The sequence below is a fragment of the Leptopilina heterotoma genome, unplaced genomic scaffold (genome assembly GCF_015476425.1).
Source record: "Leptopilina heterotoma isolate Lh14 unplaced genomic scaffold, ASM1547642v1 Lhet_228, whole genome shotgun sequence".
Taxonomy (NCBI): domain Eukaryota; kingdom Metazoa; phylum Arthropoda; class Insecta; order Hymenoptera; family Figitidae; genus Leptopilina; species Leptopilina heterotoma.
The window spans coordinates 500,738-522,182 of record NW_025110946.1 but is presented as its reverse complement, the minus strand read 5'-3'; the positions used below and the strand labels follow the sequence as shown (position 1 = coordinate 522,182).

The window sequence follows — 21,445 nt, the reverse complement described above, 5'->3', positions numbered from 1 at the left end:
TTCTAAGGAACTTTAAGAGGAATGGCATTGTTTGAGTAGTGCACATCTTTTTCTCTCTCATCAAATTCACGAAATCTGCCCGAGAATTTTGCTCTTTTAAAACGTTCCTTTTCTTTTTGATTTCCTAATGTGAAATACACTATATAGAAATATTCAAAGTCGGAGTCCCGAGAGTAATGAATAGAAATGTCTATATATAAACAACTTGGAATCGTTGAACCCATTGGATTAAACTGAATCCGTACATGCAAAATGATTTGTGGTTATTTTCGGTTCGATCGATTAGAAACGACAGTTTTTTTAATATTTAAAAATAAATTCAAGCGCTAGATGAAAAATCTTTATTTAAGATTTAATTAGATTTCGCGACCACGTTAATCAGTTAATTCGGTTTTATTGAATGTTGCACTGGTGAGAGGATATGTAATAAAAATAGAAATGCTGAAATTTTAATTGCCTCACTACCTCTCACTGAGATGAATATCTGGATTTACTGTTACAATTTATATGTATATTTTATTTTTTCTGTAGAATTTTATTGAGATTCAATTGAACAAATGATGAGTGCCTATTTTTCTTTTTTGATGATCGTTTTATTAAAATTCTCATTTACTATTATTTTCATTAGTTTCTTAAGTAATCTTCATTTAATGTTGAAGCTATTGTACACAAGTGTTAAAGTCTAGACGACTCGTTTCCTCTGCCGCTGAATAAATTGGTCTCCTGACTTTTCTCTCTTTTCTCTATTCTAAGGTCTCTCGCGACGCTATATGAAATAATTATGATGATGCATATTTTTAAAATTATACCACAGAAACAAGGAAATAGAGTCAAGTTTGTAATAAGATGTCACACATTTGCATGTGCAATTTATTTAATTAATTTTTTTTATGTTTATTATTATTATTATTATTATTTTTAATTATTAATTTTTTTCCGTAACAATATGTAATTTATTTTTACTTTTCAGTTTTAGTATAATATTTTTCATAATTTTTGTTCTACTGTCACTTTTTTTATGGCACAGTGCAGGCTTCACAGTCTGCCTCCTATTTCCCTAAAAGTCCCCTTTTTTAATTTTGGCCCCTAAACGTACCCTATTTTCAAAATTTCCCCTATTCTTTTCGTCGCAGGAAATTAATTATTTTTAATAATTTTTAAGTAATTCTGCAAAAGAATTCAATTATCTTGATAACCAACAAAATTCTCCCCATAAAATCAATTATTTTAAGGATTTTTAATGAAATTCTTTTCCAAAATTCAATTATTTTGATAAATATCAAAATTCTTCTCAAGAATTCAATTATTGTCAAAAATTTTAATTAAATTCTTGGCAAAATTTCAATTATTTAAACAAAATTTAATAAAATACTTTGCACTTTGCACGAATTCAATTATTTTCAAAAATTTAAATAAAATTCTTTGCAAAATTTCAATTATTTTCAAAAGTTTTTCGCAATTCAATGTTTCAGATTTAATTTTAGAAAAATCAACAAGTGTTGATACAATTCTACAAAAAGATTCAATTATTTTCATAAATAATAAAATTTTATTTACGAATTCAATTATTTTCATCGCAGAATTTCAAATATTTTTAATACAATTTTAAATAAATTCCTTGAAATATGCAATAATTATTAAAAATTTTATTAAAACTTAAGGAAAGAATTCAATTTTAAGAAACATTCAATATTATTCAATAAAACAATAAAATTCGTGTCTAGCGAACCGGGAAATCGGGAAAACTCGGGAATTTTCTATTCATAGGGTATTTTTTGAATTATGTACACTACCGTCGGGAATTATCGGTACGGCTGCACGCGCACGGCCCAAAAACATACCAATCATTAAATCAGGATTTTTTTGTAAATGCAAATGTCAAAAAATTAACAAATATACCATTCGAAACATTATTAAATTCTACGACTAATGATATATAACTGAAAATTTTAATAATTTATACAAAGACTGCAGCAATCAACAAATTTGACAAAAAAATTTAAAAAATAAAATTTTTTTGGAAATTTTTTCAACCCCTGCACATTTTTTAAAAATTGTAGAAAACATTTGAAATTTATGTAGGTGTGATCATTAAAATCTCATCTTTAATTTAAGACCAAAAGAGTTCAAAAGTCTTAATCGGTTAGCGAGATATCATTATAAACGGCAGAGCATTTTCAGCCAAAAACCGTTCAAAATCGACTAATTCACTGCATTTGTCAAAAAACATGCTCGGACGTTTATAATGATATCTCACGAACCCAATAAGATTTTTAAACTCTTTTGGTCTTAAATTAAAGATGAGACTTGAATGATCACACCTATATAAGTTTCAAATTTTTTCTACAATTTTTAAAAAATGTGCAAAGGTTGAAAAAATTTCCAAAAAAATTTTATTTAAAAAATTTTTTTTTTCAAATTTGTCGATTGCTGCAGTCTTTGTATAAATTATTAAAATTTTCAGTTATGTATTATTAATCGTAGAATTTAATTATCTTTGGAATGGTATATTTTTTAATTTTCTGACATTTGTATTTACAAAAAAATCCTGATTTAAAGATTGGTAGGTTTTTGGGCCGTGCGCGTACAGCCGTACTGATAATTCCCGACGGTAGTGTATATAAAAAATTTAAATTTTTTTCGAAGCGTAATTTAATAACACGGTCACAGCTCAAATCAACAAGGGTAAATTGATAGTATGAAGCAGCTTATAAACAATTGACATTGTAAGGCAATTTTTAAATAATTATTTCTTATATTTATTGAAGCCAAACTTTACTTACTATTAGTGATTTTAAAACAAAAATTTCTCAACTTTATAATGGTAAAAAAATTTTTTTTTAAATAATATAATTTATGAAAAAAATTAAGTTTGAAAGATAACCTTTTTGAATATCTCAAAAAACGTCGCATCCGATTTTCTTGAAACTTATGTCATAATGAAGCTTAAATATTCTAGTTTAATTCCTTGTAAACATTATAATGAGCATTTCATGGTTTGAGAAATTAATTAAATTTTACAATAATTTCGAAGGTTATAATGTATGTACCGAGCACCGAACAATATTTAATTACGTAAATAATGTTATTAATAAACATTTTAATACGTTTTTAAATTCTTTGTGATTATCCGGGAAAATTATATTCAAAAACCCGGGAAAAAACCGGGAATTTTAAATTGCCGAATCGCTAGACACCCTGTAAACAACAAAATCGCATAAATTCTGCCCATAAAATCAATTATTCTAAGAAATTTTAATAAAATTCTTAAAATTCATCACAAGAATTCAATTCTTTTGAAAAGTAATAAAATACTTTGCAGAAATTAAATTATTTTCAAATTTTTTTGAAAATTCTCGTCAAGAATTAAATTATCTTTATAAATAAATACGGAAATTCTTCTCAAGAATTATTGTCAAAAATTTATTAAAAATTCTCCTCAAGAAGTCAATTATTTTCAAAAATTTTAATTAAATTCTTCTCATGAATTCAATTGTTTTCAAAAATTGTTATAAAATTCTTTAATATTATAATAAATTTCATTAAAATTTTAATTAAATTCCTTAAAAGAAATTAAATATTTTCAAAAGCTGTTAATACAATTCTTCGTAAAAATTAAATTTTAAGAAACATTCAATATTATTTATTTTTGTATTTAAATAATTGATTTCTCGTAGAATTAAATTATTGTTTTTCGTACTTTTAACTAACAATTCTGTAGAATTAAATTTAAATAATAATAATTGATGTTATTATGATTTATAGTAGATTTTTAGTTAAAAATTCTAGAAAATGTTAATTAAATTGAAATGATAAAAATAATTTTGAAGAAATTACACACGGAGAAAAAAATGCTGTTGAATCAATGACATATGGGTTTGATTCATTGAATAGTGTCATAACGGGCTGCCTAACGTATATGCTGTTGTTTTGAAAGCACCGATTCTAATGATTCGATAGTATCACTTTCTTTGAAACAAAAGCATATTTCTCAAATTGACAGCATACTATGTTAATTCGAAGGTGAATCCTTTTGAATCAATAAACAAAATTTTTTAATTTAACAGTATATGCTTTTGAGTCAATGACTATAACTTTTAAATTTAAAAGCATCATTTTTATGATTCAAAAATTTGTACTCTTAATTTTTTTAGTTGTTGCTATCGATTGAATAACACCATACTGTTAATTCAATTCTTTTATGTGGTTAAATATATACCAACGATAAATTGAAAAAAGGGAATTTTTGTTCACATGTTTTTTATATACTATAATTAATTCTCACACCTTTAACACAACACTTTTTATACACATCTTTTTTTCAATTTTTCACACTAACATATACATCTTTATTATTATTTTCATTTTTCCCAACGGCTAAACACACACACACACACATACACATTCAAACACACTTATATTTTTTAGTCAGAAAAATACGGCTATTCCCAAGCGGTCACCCATCCATTTAGTAACCGCGACCAACGACGCTTAACTTCCGTGATAGACGAGAACCGCCGCGCTGCAATGTAATACATCCGCTTCTCAACGTTGGGCACTTACTTTGTGGTTAAATACCGTGCTCGAGATTTTTCGCGTATATAAGGGAATTTATATAGGGAATTTATATTTAACTAGTCATTAATTAATTAAAAGAATTTAAATAATACTTTTTTATATTGGAATCTCAAAAACGACAGGTTTAATAAACATATAAATATATGTGGGTAAGTATTTCAATAAATTTAGTACCTGTCAATGTCTCAAAACATAGTGTTCTTATTTTTATAGCATATGCTATAGGCAGTCCGCAATAGCACCACTCATTGAAACGAAAGCATATGCTTTCGTTTTCAGAGCGCCCTTCTTTGGAGCAAACAATTTTTCATTTGATTTAAATTTACATGCATTTTCTTCAAATTTATCTATTAGATGCTTCAAATGAATAATGTCAAAGAAGCAATAAATTATTCTGTTGCTATATATAGATGAACTATAGAAACAATTTGCACAATATAATTAATTCTACAGTACCGTACTTTTAATTTAAACAGTTTCATTTTTTCATTTTAAGCAATATACTTTTCGATTAATAAATGTGTCATTGAATCAATGACGGGGAATTCAATAGCATGGAGATATTTGATTCAACAGCACTTTTTTTTCAGTGCAGTAACAATATTCTTATAATAATAAAATAATGATTTTGTCAGTCGGTCATCTTTAATTATTATAAAACATAAAGATATCAATCACTCCGAGTCTTCGACTCGGAATATTTATTCTAAATAATAAAACTATTGATGTTTTCGAATAATTTTACTTTTGAAGAAATTTGTAAATAAATTTAATAAAACATTTTGTTGAGTATCTAATAATTTCTAGAGTGAATCAGAATATTCTTTAGGGTCAGGGAAAAAGTGAAAGTTGTGTTTGGAAATCAGGGAAAAATAGAGTTAAATTTTTGTGGCAACCCTGTACCTACACTGAAAAAATGTTGAGTACCGTGCAATCCCAATCGTCGGAAAGTGGAGGAACTATAGTTTGGATGTGCTGCGTTCTCAATTCGGGAAATCTACGTTCCCATGTCGGTGGCGCTGAACACCTAAAATTTGAGACCCAAACCTTGAGACTGCAATAGCCACATCTTGGGCGCTCAGCACGCCCGAGTTGGAAATGCAGCTCCTCCAAACTAAAGTCGTATCGCATTCGTAAATTTTCGGTCTACTTCGAACGGCTCGTCACCCAAACTTTTTTTCCGTGTATAAATAAATTATATTTTTATCTTTATTTAACCAATTTTCATGGTCCCCTAAAAGTCCCCTATTTTCCCTAAAATACTTTTTAGGATCACTGTGAAGCCTGGGCACAGTATTTTTCAGAAAGTTTTCAAAGTGAAGTTTGGAAATTTTTTTTTTTATTTTTAACATAAAATTAAAATAGGTATAATTGCACCCAGAGTTTGAATTTCAGTAAAGTTTCGTAAAACAATAATTGCCTTTTTTAAAAGAATAAATTTGTTTATAAATCATAAATAATGAGGAAGCAAATTGTTTAATTTCTTGGAGCATATAAATTTGAGATAAAATAGACTTTGTTTAACGTATGTGCATCAAAGTTGAAAGGGGGTTGAGTCAGTAGGCTCTAACTGATTAAACGTCAAGGGAAACTGTGCGCTGTTGAGAAAAGTTGAGGTTGAGTTGCTGGATTTTCAATCCAGAGAAACTTGCTGTCTAAATGACGAACGGAAGTCTAAGTTCGGAAAGACAACTTTCAAGAGGATACTATCGATGCCAAATCTCCTTTAACTTTTTTCAAACTAAAACAGAAGAAAAGTTGTCGTGAAATTTTCGCCGCATCTTACTATTTTATCGGGTATCATTCAATTTTTATTGAATTTAAACTCTCTTTCTTTCTCTCTCAATATTCATTTCAATTTTCATTAAAAAATTATTCAATTGACACTTGAAAAACTTGATGGTATATTCGAAAATGAATTTTTGTTCTTTAGTATTTTGACTCTACTTCTGAAATATTTGTTTTTTCCAATTTTCAGTCTTACAAAATTTTGAATAATTTAATAAAATAAATTGACTACTCGATTGAAGAATGCTTGCAGAGATCTAAGAGGAGTAACAATGAAAACATTCAATAAATACTTGTTCATTAGAACGTGCCAATTGCCTGACTGAACTAATTGGCACTTGAATTACGATCGATGTCTCATTGTTCAGGAAAAGTCCTGTATTGTTTGACGAATTTAGGCTGCGGTCAGGACAAATTGATCTAGCGTCTGTAGTGTGATTTTGTCAGGGACACTAAGTTTTTTCCTCAATTGACTTTTCTCTTCTTACTAAGTAAACACTTGACCCTCCTATGATTTCTCGTTTCTTTCATCAAGATTCTTTTTTTTCCAAATTGTTTTCCAATTTTCTTCTTCTTATTATAAAATATATAAACATTCCTACATATATTTTTAACGATAAATATTTTTCTTGAAAGAAAACAAATAAATTGTATTGTTTCAGATTCCGGATTGGATCACTCTCTAAGATATAGATTTTTTCTTTTCTGAAAAGCTCCCAGGACACATGGGCAGGATCAACGATGAATATTTACCGAGAAACTTGAGAAGACGATTTACAAGTCGCTCGTGCAATGATGGATTTTTATACGTCACCTAGGTAGAAGATATAAAAAAAGATAAGAAAGAAAATAGAAAGTAAGAAATAAGGATATTGGCCAAACTCCAAGATGAATACTTCATATCTTTTGGGAGAAGATGAAGATTGGGGACAACGATATTATTTTACCTACTATAGTGAATTTGGTGATAGGAAAGGTACCAGTGGTGTGGAGGTGAGAAATTGAAGGGCTACATAAAATAAGGGGACGAACGCGAGGCTTGGAAGGGATACTACCAGTCGGGTAGCAGTGACAAGCCTTGAGCCGCTCGGCTCGCTGCTACCTGACTGATATTATCCCTTTCAACCACGCGTTCGTCCCCTTATTTTCTGTAGCCCTTCAATTTACTTTTTTCTATCACTATTTCTTCTCAATTTCAAAATCGAGAATCAAAGTAAATCTTAATCGGTTTAATCGATATTAAGCGAATGATAGGTGAGGTGGAAAAATAGTATGATAATATTTTTAGAAAGAGTTTTAAAAATAGTTTTAAGAGTTAAGGTCCATTCAAAGGGATGTTGTTTTGTTATGAGGACCTCTTTTCATTCCCTTGGTATTAAACTTTACTCATGAAACAAGATTGCACATCTAGGCTTGTTTTATTCATCCTTTGGCACTAAAGTAATTGGTTTTCGGTTTTAGATTTTGGTCCTCGCTGTTACGTTCGTGATTGCAGTAGCCACTAATTTGGGAATGGCTACATGCGTCCTGAGGTACAAGGAAATGAGAACACCAACGAACTTATGCTTGGTGAATCTTGCAGCTGCGGATCTACTCTTTGCTTTGGGCGTTCCTGCGGTCGCATACACGAGATTAACGCAGTCCTGGAAATTAGGCGATGCAGTCTGTAGATTAATTCCCTATTCTCAAGTATGTACATTTATCCATCAAATTTTTCTAATTTATCATTTTACTTTAATTTCAATAGAAATTGTTTTTTAATAATAATAAAAATTCACATTTTTTATCTTATTTATTTATTTTACAAGTTCAACGGGTGATTACATAAACAAAAATAGAAAAAAAATAATAGTGTAAGAAAATATATATATAAAAAATACATCAAGTTGTCAAGCAGAATCATGACAAATTCAACTGTCTTTTAAGAGCAGAGGGAGAAGAGCCAAAAAAATAATCTACATTTCAGGGCTCGAACTAAGTAGGTCCGTAAATTTGCTTCAAGTCCGTAAAAGTCCGTTTTTTTAAAATGATCCGTAAAATCCGTAATTTGAAAGAAAAAGGACAAAAAGTTCGTAAATTGTACGATATAATTTGGAGAATTTTAGAGAAATTTATTACAAATGATTGTAGAAATTTAATTATTTTTAAAAGTAATAAAATTATAGACCGACAGATTAGCTCAGTCGGATAAATGCCTCGCTCGGCGGACGCTTAGGACCAAGGGTACTTGGTTCGCGCCCATTAGCCTGGGATTTTTCCGGCACGTGAGATAATCTGAGCGGGAGATTTGAACGTCGAGGACTTGGTTGTGTAATATTCGAGACTTCGAATTTATACATCCAAGACTCGGCGTCGATAAATCGGCTGTACTCAGTTAAGGTTTTCCGTAGTTTCCCTTGACTATGGCTAGAGAGGGCCATGTGAATACGAGTACTTCTAATAAAAGCCGGCTACGGACCGCAAATAGGGGGTATTTGGGAATCTGGGGAAAATTGGAGAATATAGCAAGGGGTTGTCATATATGTAAAAACCCAAATAGGGTATACATGAAGAACAATAAAAAAAAAAAAAAAAAAGTAATAAAATTATTAGCAGAAATTCAATTATTTTCACAACTTTAAATAAAATTCTTGAACAAAATTTCAATTATTTTCCCAAATTTTCCTCAATTCAATGATTTTTAATAATTGCTATTTTAATCAAATTTTCTAAAAGAATTCAATTATTTAAAAAAATTTTTAATAATATTTAAAGCAAATATTTACCTAATTATTTCCATAAAATAATAAAAATTTCACAGGTATTCAATTATTTACAAATGTTTTATAGATTTCTTCTAAATAATTCAATTATTCTCATAAATAATAAAATTTTTACAGGGATTCAATTATTTTCGTAAAAAAAATTCTTTTTTGGAATTCAATTACATATTTTTATAAATAATAAAACTCAATGCTGAATTTTAATACAATTTTAATGGAATTCCTCAAAAAAATTTGTTGATAAAATTCTTTATGAAAATTCAATTATTCAATAAATTAGTTTTTTATTTAAATAATTGAATTAAAAATAAATTTCAATTCAAATTTTAGATAAAAATTGAATATTAAAAGCATCATAGTGTGAATTTTTAGAAATAATTGAATTTTGAAAAAGTTTCACATTAAAATCTTTGAAAATTTTAATTTCTCATACTTTTATCTAACAATTCTGTAGAAGAATAAATATTTTTGAAAAAGTTTGTTTCAATTTTAATTAAAATTATTTTTTTGACATTTTTTTTTCTAATACATATATTGAATTTTGAAGAATTTCCGAATAATTGAAAGTAAAATATTAAAAACTGAATTTGAAAAATTTTCAAACAACTTTTTCAAAAATTGTTAAAAATAATGGATTTATAGAAGAATTTTTGTTAAAAACACTAAAAAAAGAAATTTTATTTTGGAGAAATTACAAATTATTGCAGAAATTCAATTATATTTTTGTATTTAAATAAATTAATTCTAGTAGAATTTTCTAATAAAAATTGATTTAAAAATAAATTAATTAAAATTTTAGATAATAATTAAATATTAAAAGCAATATATAGTGAATTTTTAGAAATAATTGGTTATTGAAATTAATTTTTTTGAAAAAGTTTAATTAAATTTTCTTCTGTATTATTTTAAGTTTTTATTTTCTAATATAAATATATTTAATTGGAGAATTTACGAATAATTGAATATTGTAAAGAAATGAATTTGAAAATTGTCATAGAACTTTTTGGAAAATTAATAAAAATAATTAATTTAGAAGAATTTTAGTTACAAATTCTTGGAAATAATAATTGAATTGAAATGATGAAAATAATTTTGAAGGAGTTACAGTAATAATATTCTTATAGTAGGTATAAAATAATGATTTTATCACTGGGTCATCTTTAATTATTATAAAACATGAAGATATCGATTACTCCGATATCTTCATGTTTTATAGTTATAAAAAATTTAATTTATAGTTTTAAGTAAAATGTTCTCTTATTTGACTCGGGCTGGTTATATTTTTGTTTTTATAACAATTAAAGATGACCGAGTGATGAAATCATCATTATTTATTTCTTTTCTTAATTTGTAAATTTTATCATGAATACCTATTAATTTTTATTTTTGTTGTAGTTATAATGGTTATTAATATTTCCAAGATTTCAGATCATTAAATGATTGTTGCCTCAATTTTTCTGTTGGAAAAGTTCTCGATTTCCAGTGAAGAGTTTATGTCAAATGAAAAGCGAGAAGAGGGTGATTTAAATTCTAAATGACTGGCCTCAGTCAATGCAATATGCCTCTGATTAGTTTCACAATTAAGGATTGAATTGAACAGAGCGACAAAGTTTAATTGCGTTCCTACTTGAATTTTATTGTTATCGTGTGACGTAGAAGATATGGATAATTTGGATACTAAAGAAATTCTATTACCTCAAGAATAAAAATTAAATTATTATAATTATTATACATAAAATATTAATAATAATAATAATTTAAAAAAACTTTTTTCATTCTTAATTTCAGTGATGAAGAAAATAAGACATTGTGTTTAATTTGTTTTATTCAATTGAATAAATTAATATTTTATTATACTTTTCAAATAGTAAATTTTCCAAGAGGATTCTTTTGACTTGCACTTGTGTGATACAACATTTGCATCTGAGTTTCTCCACCAAACACTATTTTACCCAGCTTTCAAGTATCTCACGCTTCTTATAGCAAACAGACTATTCTGACAAAATTGAAACATACACGTTTATTTTAGAATTCTTTCCAATTCAATATTATGTAACATTTTTTTTTTATCCAAAAATATATAATAAATTTATATTTTAGAAGAAATGAATTTTTTCTATTTTCTAGTTCACAGATCCTAATTTTTTTAAAATATTAGTTATTTCATGAGCGTGTAACAAAAGGAAATTGAATTTTTCTCTCTTGTCCACTTTTTCAAAAAATTAATCAACTTTTCGATAATTAGTTGTAACGATTAATTTTGATTAAGTAAAATGAATTATATGTTTGATTATAAATAAGAAAATAATAAATTTATATGAAATTAAAATATGAGAATATAATGATAACGGTTTATAAAAATATAAATAACACGAGCCAATTATGATCTTGGAGATTTAATGTCTTTAAAAATCAGATAATATTTATACAATTTTGTCTATATAAAATAAATTTCAATTCGCGTGTCGCGCAACACACATACTGTTCATACACATACAATTCAAGAAAAAATGAATATATAAATTATATCAAATAAAGTTCGTGTTGGTGATTGATTATAAAGATCGAATCACAATTCATAAAATAAATTGTTTAAGACATAAAAAATAGACAAAAAGAGACAACAAATAGAAAACAATAAAAAACAAATCAATAACTTATCCAGTCGGTGGATCGTGAAGAGTAGAAATTTGGATTACAGCGTGGCTCCAAGTTAAGTCCCACGTGGTGTAGGCACTATCGGATTGCTCTCGTCAAATGTAGTTATTTCGGCAAAAACGATTAATGTTTGCAAAGGTTCCTTTCGTCAGGGCCCAATAATCAGGAACACCTCGAAATTGATTCCCACAGGAGAACTCCGACTCCCGACTCTATAGACCACGCCGTCCTCAATTCCCTCAAGGCCACAATTTTAGCGCCACACTTTTAATTTAATTAATAAAAATTTACAAATTATAAACTTTGAAACAAAGAAGCGAAGGGAAAACAAAATTTTGAATCTACTTTAAAAATAAAAAACTAAAAATATTAAACAATTTAAATTCAAACAAAAAATACCTTTGTGCTGTCGGCGACTCGCAAAATGTGGCTCTAATTATTAATCCACCGGACCATGGAAAGTGAGGACGACGCGATCGCGGAAATTAGTTTTATTACCCCCGTAACGCGATACCCCACCATTAGGGAAATTCTCCCTACTGTCCAGCAGTGCCCACACCTCGCCGACCCTTTAGGCTCTCTTTTCAAGAAATGTGCGTGAAACTCATTGAAAAGAAACCCAGAAACACAAGACTTATTCTCATAAATTCGATTATATTATCGCGCAAAATTCAAATACCCGTTTATCCCTTCATAGTATTTAATTTTCTATATTCTTTTTATGATTAAACTTTGTCGCTGTGTTCAATTCAGTTCTTGTGAATAGGGATAATGATGTTCGAGGAGAAACCCAAACGCGAATCTTATTGACTTAAGACCACCTACTCATTTAACTTGAAATTGGTAAGCGACGTCGTGAGAAATACAAGTTTCTTTCGAACAAAAGTGGAATAAAATAACAAAAAATGAGAGTTCCATCGATTTATCGAGTACGTTTTGATATTAACATTTCTTTGGAAGAAAAATTGATAGAAGGAATTACTTTCTTTTTTGAAATGAAATGAAATGAAATTCTCTCTGAATATTTTAGTAAAATTATTTGTTTAGAATATGAAAGTATTATATTGAAAATTTTAGAATTTGTCTGGAAGGAGTATTTCTGATAAAAGAGAAAAATGATTGAAAATTTGTTTTGATTACAGTTTGTTTGTGGTTTCGTTTTGCTGTGGACCTTGACATTAATATCAATGGATAGACACAGGTGTTTGGCTGTTGCACCTTATCGAAGCGCCCTGACTGTTCCTCGTGTGCTAGCAGCCGGTCTCACTACGTGGATAATAGCGGCTCTCGTTTTTCTACCTGCAGTCTTTTGGTTTAAATCAAAGGCATGTATTTCATTTCTAAATTTTATTAAGTCTTTTTGGTAAATATTCATTTCTTCATTCTTCAGGAATAATTTATTAATTATTTGTAAAAATGGACTTTTTTAGATTGTGAAAGGAGGTATAACGATATGTACTCTTGTTTTTCCAAGAAGCGAAATAATAAATGTCTCTTTGTGCTTCACAATTCCGATTATTATAATTGCCTGTTTGTTGCCAATGGGACTTTTGGTTTATCACTATCAGAGAATTTTTCAAAGTATCCTGGACACCAGAAATAGATGGGCTGTCCCATGTGTTGCACAGGTAAAAAAGCTTCCCACGCATTCATTTTACACAATTAATAGGTAGTCGTAAACAACTTGATTAATTTTTAAATGAGAACATGAAAAGAATATTCAATTTAAGCGAAAATGTGTAAAATTAAGTAAGAATTAAAAACAGGAGGGAACCGGAAGGCGTGACTCGGAGCTTTCAGTGGTTGGGACACTGGTGCCATGGGCAGGAAGGAAACTATCCTCCTCTTCAGTGACAGGACGTCAGGGTCGTGCCGGAAGTCTGTCGCAACATGAGGAAATTCGTCTACACAAACATTTACGCGTTGTGCGAATTTTGCTGCTAAATGTTGTTGCTGTTCTTGTTATGTGGTTACCAATAACAACTGTCATGTTTCTAATTTACCTCGATGGCAGTCGACCAACAGAGGATACAAATTTCTTTTTGAGATCTCATCATTTCATTTGGACCTTAGTGATTGCTCAATTTAATACTGTCGTGAATCCTTTACTTTACGGTGTGTTTTCTGAAAATATTCGTGCATGCTTCGTCAAGTTCCTTCAACGTAACGATACAGCGAATGGAAGTGGTGGTGGTGGTGGTAACAGTAACACGAGAAAAGGCGTCAAATCATTAGAGGTCTTACAAGATCGATTAGGTGGCGGGCCTAGAACTCCTAGAAGTTCATCGAGACCACCTAAAAAAAGTTCAAGTTGCAGTATTGGCAGTATCATTGAAGTTCCGAGTTCGGAGAAAATGTGAAACAGGAAGAAAATTTAGGTCTATTAACAAATTTTTATTTTTTAATATTCTCAGGCATCACTGTACCTTTTTTCCTCAAAAAGGGGACAAAACGGGAACAAAAATTTATTTCTTTATACAACTTGCATAACTTGCATATGGGGCATTCCAGGCCAAATCGGAAATTATTTTGCTTTTGCATCTCAAATTTTTTTTAAACATTTTTTTTCTTTTAGTTCTCTTTGAAATGAGTTACCTTGATTTTTTCAAATTTTTTCATTAAGCGGTTCAGGAGATACAGATTCTTGAAAAATGACGTTTTTTACGTAAATTTTTGTTTTAAATGCTTATAACTCGGTCAAAAATTGATCAAATTGGACGTTTTTATAATGAAAAGTTTTGTTTTCACGCGTAGTTTTCAATAAAAGTATTTTAAATAATTTACGATAAGATTTTAAAATTTTTTAAATAAAATTTCATTTTTAACAATGTATGTATCAAACAATTTGTTTTAATAATTTTTTGTAAGAAACTAGCACTAAATTAACAATTTTTAAGCCTTGTCCGATCGTAGGCAAACGATGGGATCTATTTATTTAAAAATTTTTAATTTTTATATACGCAGTGGTGGCCAAATGACCAACTTGCCATTTGACAAAATCACACAAATTTTTCACAGCAAATGTGTTTTCAGACTGAGTCTCTCCAAACTTAACCTTCATTCTGTGTAAGATTGTGGTTTGGTCAAATGACAAGTTAGGCCTACCGTTTTCACTGTGTATATAAAAATTAAAAATTTTTAAATACACTGGAATCTAGATCGGTGAGACTAATCGGGGATGGCTTCTCACCGATCTAGCGGATTAGTTGAGACTGAGAAGCAACACAAACAGGGCCGTACGAAGTATTTTTTGTTTGCACCTTTCTTTTAAAAAATAATCCATGTTAGAAAATTAATATAAATAACAAAATATTATAAAATATTATACAAAAATAAAATGTATTTATATTAAAAAGAAAAAAAAGTAAATAATGATGAAGTTATCAAATGAAATAAATAGCATCGGGCACTGAGAACCTTTTTCTTCTACAATTAGGCACGACATTGATCGACATTTGAAAGTCCCCGCTAGCCCTCCACCTTTCCTCGCCTACAAACTATGTAAACAGAGTCTCAACGATCCCGAGCTCACCCGTCTAGATTCCAGTGTAAATAGATCCCATCGTTTGCCCACGATCGGACAAGGCTTAAAAATTGTTAATTTAGTGCTAGTTTCTTACAAAAAATTTTTAAAAAAATTGATCGATACATACATTGTTAAAAATAAAATTTTATTTTAAAAATTTTAAAATCTTATCGTAAATTATTTAAAATACTTTTATTGAAAACTACGCGTGAAAACAAAACTTTTCATTATAAAAACGTCCAATTTGATCAATTTTTGACCGAGTTATAAGCATTTAAAACAAAAATTTACGTAAAAAACGTCATTTTTCAAGAATCTGTATCACCTGAACCGCTTCATGAAAAAATTTGAAAAAAATCAAGGTAGCTCATTTCAAAGAGTACTAAAAGAAAAAAAATTTGAGATGCAAAAGCAAAAAAATTTCCGATTTGGCCTGGAATGCCCCATATATAATTCAAATTTTTTATCATATAGCTTCCATAACATTTTTTAAAAATTATCCGATTTTAATCAGAGTTGTCACAAAAATTTTAATTTCTTTTTCCCTGACTTTTCTCTGATTTCAAGACAAAATTTCGACTTTTTCTCTAAAGAATATTCTGCGATTCACTCTAAAAATGATTAGCTACTCAAATAAATGTTCTATTACATTTATTTACTAATTTCTTTAAAACTGTTAAATTATTCGAAAACAGCGATAACTTATTTTTTTTAAAAATATTTAATCATTATTATTTTTCCATAGGAATTAAGATTTTTAAAACATTCAAATTCAAATCTTTTTTAAATTCAACAATTTATGAGAATATTATTAAAACATGAAGAAAGTGATCACTTTGTTCATGTTTTATAATAATTAAAGATGACCGAGTGATAAGATCATTATCCAATTTTTAGTTCTACTCATTTTTACTTTTAAGGGAGAGTAGGCTACATTGAACCAGGTTTTTTATAAAGTCCAAGAACTAATTAAATTTTACAAATTTTGATCAGGTTTTTATATCAAAATAAAACTGAAGTACTTCTTTAGTTAATACACACGTTACAAACAAAAATATTATGATTGAATAATTTAATTTAATTTTTTTCTAACCAGTTACACTTTTTTTATTTTGACGGAAGCGTGTCTACATTGAACCACCTCTAATAAAACACTACAATTTACTTCGAAAATAATATTTCCACTTACGCATAGTAAGAAATCATATTTTCTACTCAAAAAAATAGAAAATTGTTGTAAAATAGTTATTATTTGTTAATACAGGAGATTAATATATTTCGATGTCAGGTTATTAGGTAGCAAAAGTGACAGTTTAAGTTTGTCACGTTGACAATTGTGATGAAAGCATGTCTTCCAGTATTTTTCTTACTAGTTAGTAGAGCAGACAACTCTACCACTCTTAAAATTGAAAATTCTTTGCTTCTTCGGGTGGTTCAATGATGCCGCACTCACTGTATACACATGCCATTCACAACAAAAATTGTTTATAATAAATTTATGTAAGATTTAAAATTCTTTATCACATCGGAATATTGAAGTTCACACCCTAAGCAAAATAAATCACAAGTTTACTAATTTTTAAAACTTCCTATAGGTTCAGAATTTCTCAAACGGATCACCTAAAACTAAAAAATTTTCTTTTTGAACCAAAATAGTTTTTTTTACTCTTAATATGGTTAGGAAGAAACCCTGCAAATACTAAGCCAAAAAAAAATTTTTTGTAAAAGTTATTAACAATTAGATTTTTTAGTACTGCTAAATTATCAAATTTTTTTCTCGAGTTCTAGTTGACGGATTTTAAAATTAAAATATGGGTTTTTTTCGTCTTGAATTGCACTATTTGAATATATTTTTTGTTTTTAAATTGTTTTATTTTTTATAATTTTTTATATAATTTGTTTATAAAATGTTAATAAACAAATATGTTCTTCACGTCCTAACAAAAAAATTAAAATTGTATTCTATTCCTTAAATGTCTCCGAGTGTAAAACCGTTTCGAAAAAAAATCATAAAAAAATGAGCCTCAATTAGAAAAAAAGTTATTAATTAAAAACTGCAGCCGTGTAGGGCTTTATATAATTATGACGTTAAACTCGCCCCGCGCGCATTGGCATTTTTTCAAAATTGTCTGTAACCTACAAATTTTATCGGATTTTCATGGGCTTGGTCTTAAATTAAAGGGGATAAAATTTCTAAGAGATCCCACTAAACCAATTTTTGAATTTTGAATTGTTTATATTTTTTTGTTACTTAAAGTTAACAATTTACAATATTTTTAGAAAAAATCATGTTTACTTTTTTATTTTTTCATTGCAGATGATTGGAATCAATTTTAATTAGTCCAGCATGACCACCAGACAAATAATAATGTATAATACAATTTATTTAAATTGTTGCAAACAATGTTAATTAACAAATAGATAACTTTGGTTCTTTTTTATAAACAAAATTTGTTTTCAGATATATTTATATTTATTTAAGTAATCTATGTCTATTTTGATAAAAAATTATTTTAAATTTAATAATTACTATTGTTATTAACAATCATAAGGACAATAATCTACACTGGAATCTAGACGGGTGAGCTCGGGATCGTTGAGACTCTGTTTACATAGTTTGTAGGCGAGGAAAGGTGGAGGGCTAGCGGGGACTTTCAAATGTCGATCAATGTCGTGCCTAATTGTAGAAGAAAAAGGTTCTCAGTGCCCGATGCTATTTATTTCATTTGATAACTTCATCATTATTTACTTTTTTTTCTTTTTAATATAAATACATTTTATTTTTGTATAATATTTTATAATATTTTGTTATTTATATTAATTTTCTAACATGGATTATTTTTTAAAAGAAAGGTGCAAACAAAAAATACTTCGTACGGCCCTGTTTGTGTTGCTTCTCAGTCTCAACTAATCCGCTAGATCGGTGAGAAGCCATCCCCGATTAGTCTCACCGATCTAGATTCCAGTGTAGTTATCAATAATCAAGTAGAGCTTTACATGACTTTAAACTTGTTAAAATACGAAAAATAATTTTTCTTTTTGCAGAAATAAGCCATTTATTTGTTTAAAAAGTGAATAATTTGTTTACAACAAATGTAATTGTTTATGCTAAGAAATTTTTAAAGTTTTTGAAAGAATGTATATATTATATAGACATTTTTTGTATAAAAAATGCCTAAAATGTTTACAAATGTCAAAGAAACTAGATTATTGTTCATATAATTGTTAATAACAATAGTAATAATTAAATTCAAAATAAATTTTTACCAAAATCGACATAGGGGTCGTCCATATACCACGTGGACACTTTTTAGACACTTTTTGACCCCCCCTCCCCCCCCTCGTGGACAATCGTGGATTTTTGACGAACCCCTCCCTCCCCCCCCTGATTGTCCACGTGGACAATCGGGTTTTTTATTTTAAAATAGTGAATAATAAAAAGATATTTAATAAGAAATACAATTAAAAAATTCTTTAAATTTTTTTATAACAAACTTCTTTAAAATTCAATAAAGATTAAATTATCTTAAAATATTATTAAATAGGTAAATACCATTTTTAGTATTATAGAGAGGACTTTGGCAGCAATATATCTTCAATTATTATATTAGTAGAAATACTCAATCTCTTCTGTAACAAATCTAAAAATTTTCTAAAATCCAATAGCTTTGAGCCTTCACATAAACAATAATAGAAATTATTTTTTTTAGAATTTGTAAGAGTTTGTAGAGGTTGCTTTGTATTCCTAATTGTCAAATTTGCATATATTCATATTTGTGCATTTACGATAATGATTTTGTAATATAAATTAAAAAAGAATTTGGCGTTTTTTTGACAGTTAAATAAATTTCGGATTACAAATATTGTCTGATCACAATCTAATAATAATCTAATAATAAAGTTGAATATAAAGAAAAAAAAGATATAAAATTAAACTTTTGTGTCCACGTGGACATTTGTATTGACCCCCCCTCCCCCCTCGTGGAAAATCGTGGATTTTTGGCGAACCCCCCCCCCCTCCCCCCTAAACTGTCCACGTGGTATATGGACGACCCCATAGATTACTCAAATAAATATAAATATGTCTGAAAAAAATTTTGTTTATAAAAAAGAACCAAAGTTATTTATTTGTTAATTAACATTGTTTGCAACAATTTAAATAAATTGTATTATACATTATTATTTGTCTGGTGGTCATGCTGGACTGATTAAAATTGATTCCAATTATCTGCAATGAAAACATAAAAAAGTAAACATGATTTTTTCTAAAAATATTGTAAATTGTTAACTTTGAGTAACAAAAAAAATATAAACAATTTAAAATTCAAAAATTGGTTTAGTGGGATCTCTTAGAAATTTTATCCCCTTTAATTTAAGACCAAGCCCATGAAAATCCGATAAAATTTGTAGGTTACAGACAATTTTGAAAAAAATGCCAATGCGCGCGGGGCGAGTTTAACGTCATAATTATATAAAGCCCTACACGGCTGCAGTTTTTAATTAATAACTTTTTTTCTAATTGAGGCTCATTTTTTTATGATTTTTTTTCGAAACGGTTTTACACTCGGAGACATTTAAGGAATAGAATACAATTTTAATTTATTTGTTAGGACGTGAAGAACATATTTGTTTATTAACATTTTATAAACAAATTATATAAACAAGTTGTTCATTTCATGACCATTTAGCTTCCTCAACATATAAAATATAAATTCGTGACGTAAAATTTTATAAATTTTGATAAAAAATATACTTTGTATACATCAATCGATTCGTTTTCTTGTCAGGAATGTAATTTTGAGAATAATTAATTAAAATATTAACAGATAAAAAAATTATTTACAAAAATACAAAAAAAAAATTTTTTTGAATTTTAAAAAAATTGTATAAAATTTTTTTTTAGATATTTTTGAAAATCCTTGTGTCAGATTTTAGGTATTAATGACTGCAATAAACCTGCAAAATTTCAAGACAATCCATCAAAATTTGTTTGAGATAATTTGTACACAATTTTTGTGACATACACACACACACACATACATCTGGACATTTGCTCAGAATTGAATATACATATGTTATAGATGAAAATGAGTCCATATAACCTTCTTTTGAAAAATTGAAAATCGTCACGAATGCAAAGCTTCCTTATGAGGAAGCAAAATCATTGAATTCAGGAGAATTTTGTGTCAATAATTGAAATTTTGCCAAGAACTTTATTAACAAGTTGTTCATTTCATGATCATTAAGCTTCCTCAATATAATATATACCAATCGTTTAATTTTTTATTTTAGAATAATTATTTTAAAGTGTTAAGATAAAATTTCAAAAAATACAAAATTTCAATTTTTTGTGAAAAATTAAAATATTTATTAATTCTATAAATTTGAATAAAATATATACTTTATATAGAAGGAGTTTACATCGTAAGCCTTAAATATAAGCCTCCGCGACCTAAACGGATATGCCTCCATGAGGATATACTTGCGTCTGCGCAAAGTGTTTGCCTACAGCTGTGTTGTGAAAGAGTTTGCCTTGACCACGTGTTCGCGCAGGCGCAAATATATGCTCCTGGAGGTATATCCGTTTATGCGCGCGGAGGCTTATATTTAAGGCTTACGGTGTAAACTCCTTCTTACATGAATCAATTCTTTTTTATGTCAGGAATCCAATTTTGCCAAGAATTAATAAAAATTTTAATATAGAAAAAAGTTATTTCAAAAAATCCAAAAATTAATTTTTTCAAAAATTAAAAAATTGTTGAAAAAATTTTTTTTTTTAGATATTTTCGAAAATCCTTCTGTCTGATTTTTGGTATTCGTGACCGTAATACACCTACAAAATTTTATCAAAATCCGTCAAGACATGTAAGAGAAAATTTGTCCACAAGAATCGGTGACATACACACACACACACACACACACATACATACACACACACATACATACACACATACATCCGGACATTTGTTCCTCTCGACGAATTATATATACTACACTTGAAAATTTGTAAAAATAATTGATTCTAAAAAATTCGGAAATCGACATCACTATAAGGCTTCCTTTATGAGGAAGCAAAAATTATAAAAAATAAAAAAATTTAAAAACAAAAAATATATTCAAATAGTGCAATTCA

The 21,445-nt window shown here is 28.1% G+C and overlaps 1 protein-coding gene across 5 annotated transcripts in view; it reads left to right on the top strand.

Moving 5' to 3' along the window:
• The window catches only part of LOC122502350 (neuropeptide Y receptor type 2-like), a 94,804-nt gene that overhangs the window by 56,215 nt on the left and 17,144 nt on the right, over positions 1–21,445 (top strand). For 4 of the 5 annotated variants that reach the window (XM_043612363.1, XM_043612365.1, XM_043612366.1 and 1 more), the window contains exons 2-6: positions 7,029–7,359; positions 7,828–8,055; positions 12,929–13,111; positions 13,217–13,414; positions 13,553–14,164. In XM_043612363.1, the coding sequence (XP_043468298.1) occupies positions 7,255–7,359; positions 7,828–8,055; positions 12,929–13,111; positions 13,217–13,414; positions 13,553–14,146 (1,308 nt within the window). In that variant the 5' untranslated portion in view covers positions 7,029–7,254 and the 3' untranslated portion in view covers positions 14,147–14,164. Of the gene's footprint in view, positions 1–7,028; positions 7,360–7,509; positions 7,621–7,827; positions 8,056–12,928; positions 13,112–13,216; positions 13,415–13,552; positions 14,165–21,445 lie in introns of those variants that run through there. The other variant, XM_043612367.1, reaches the window with a different exon arrangement.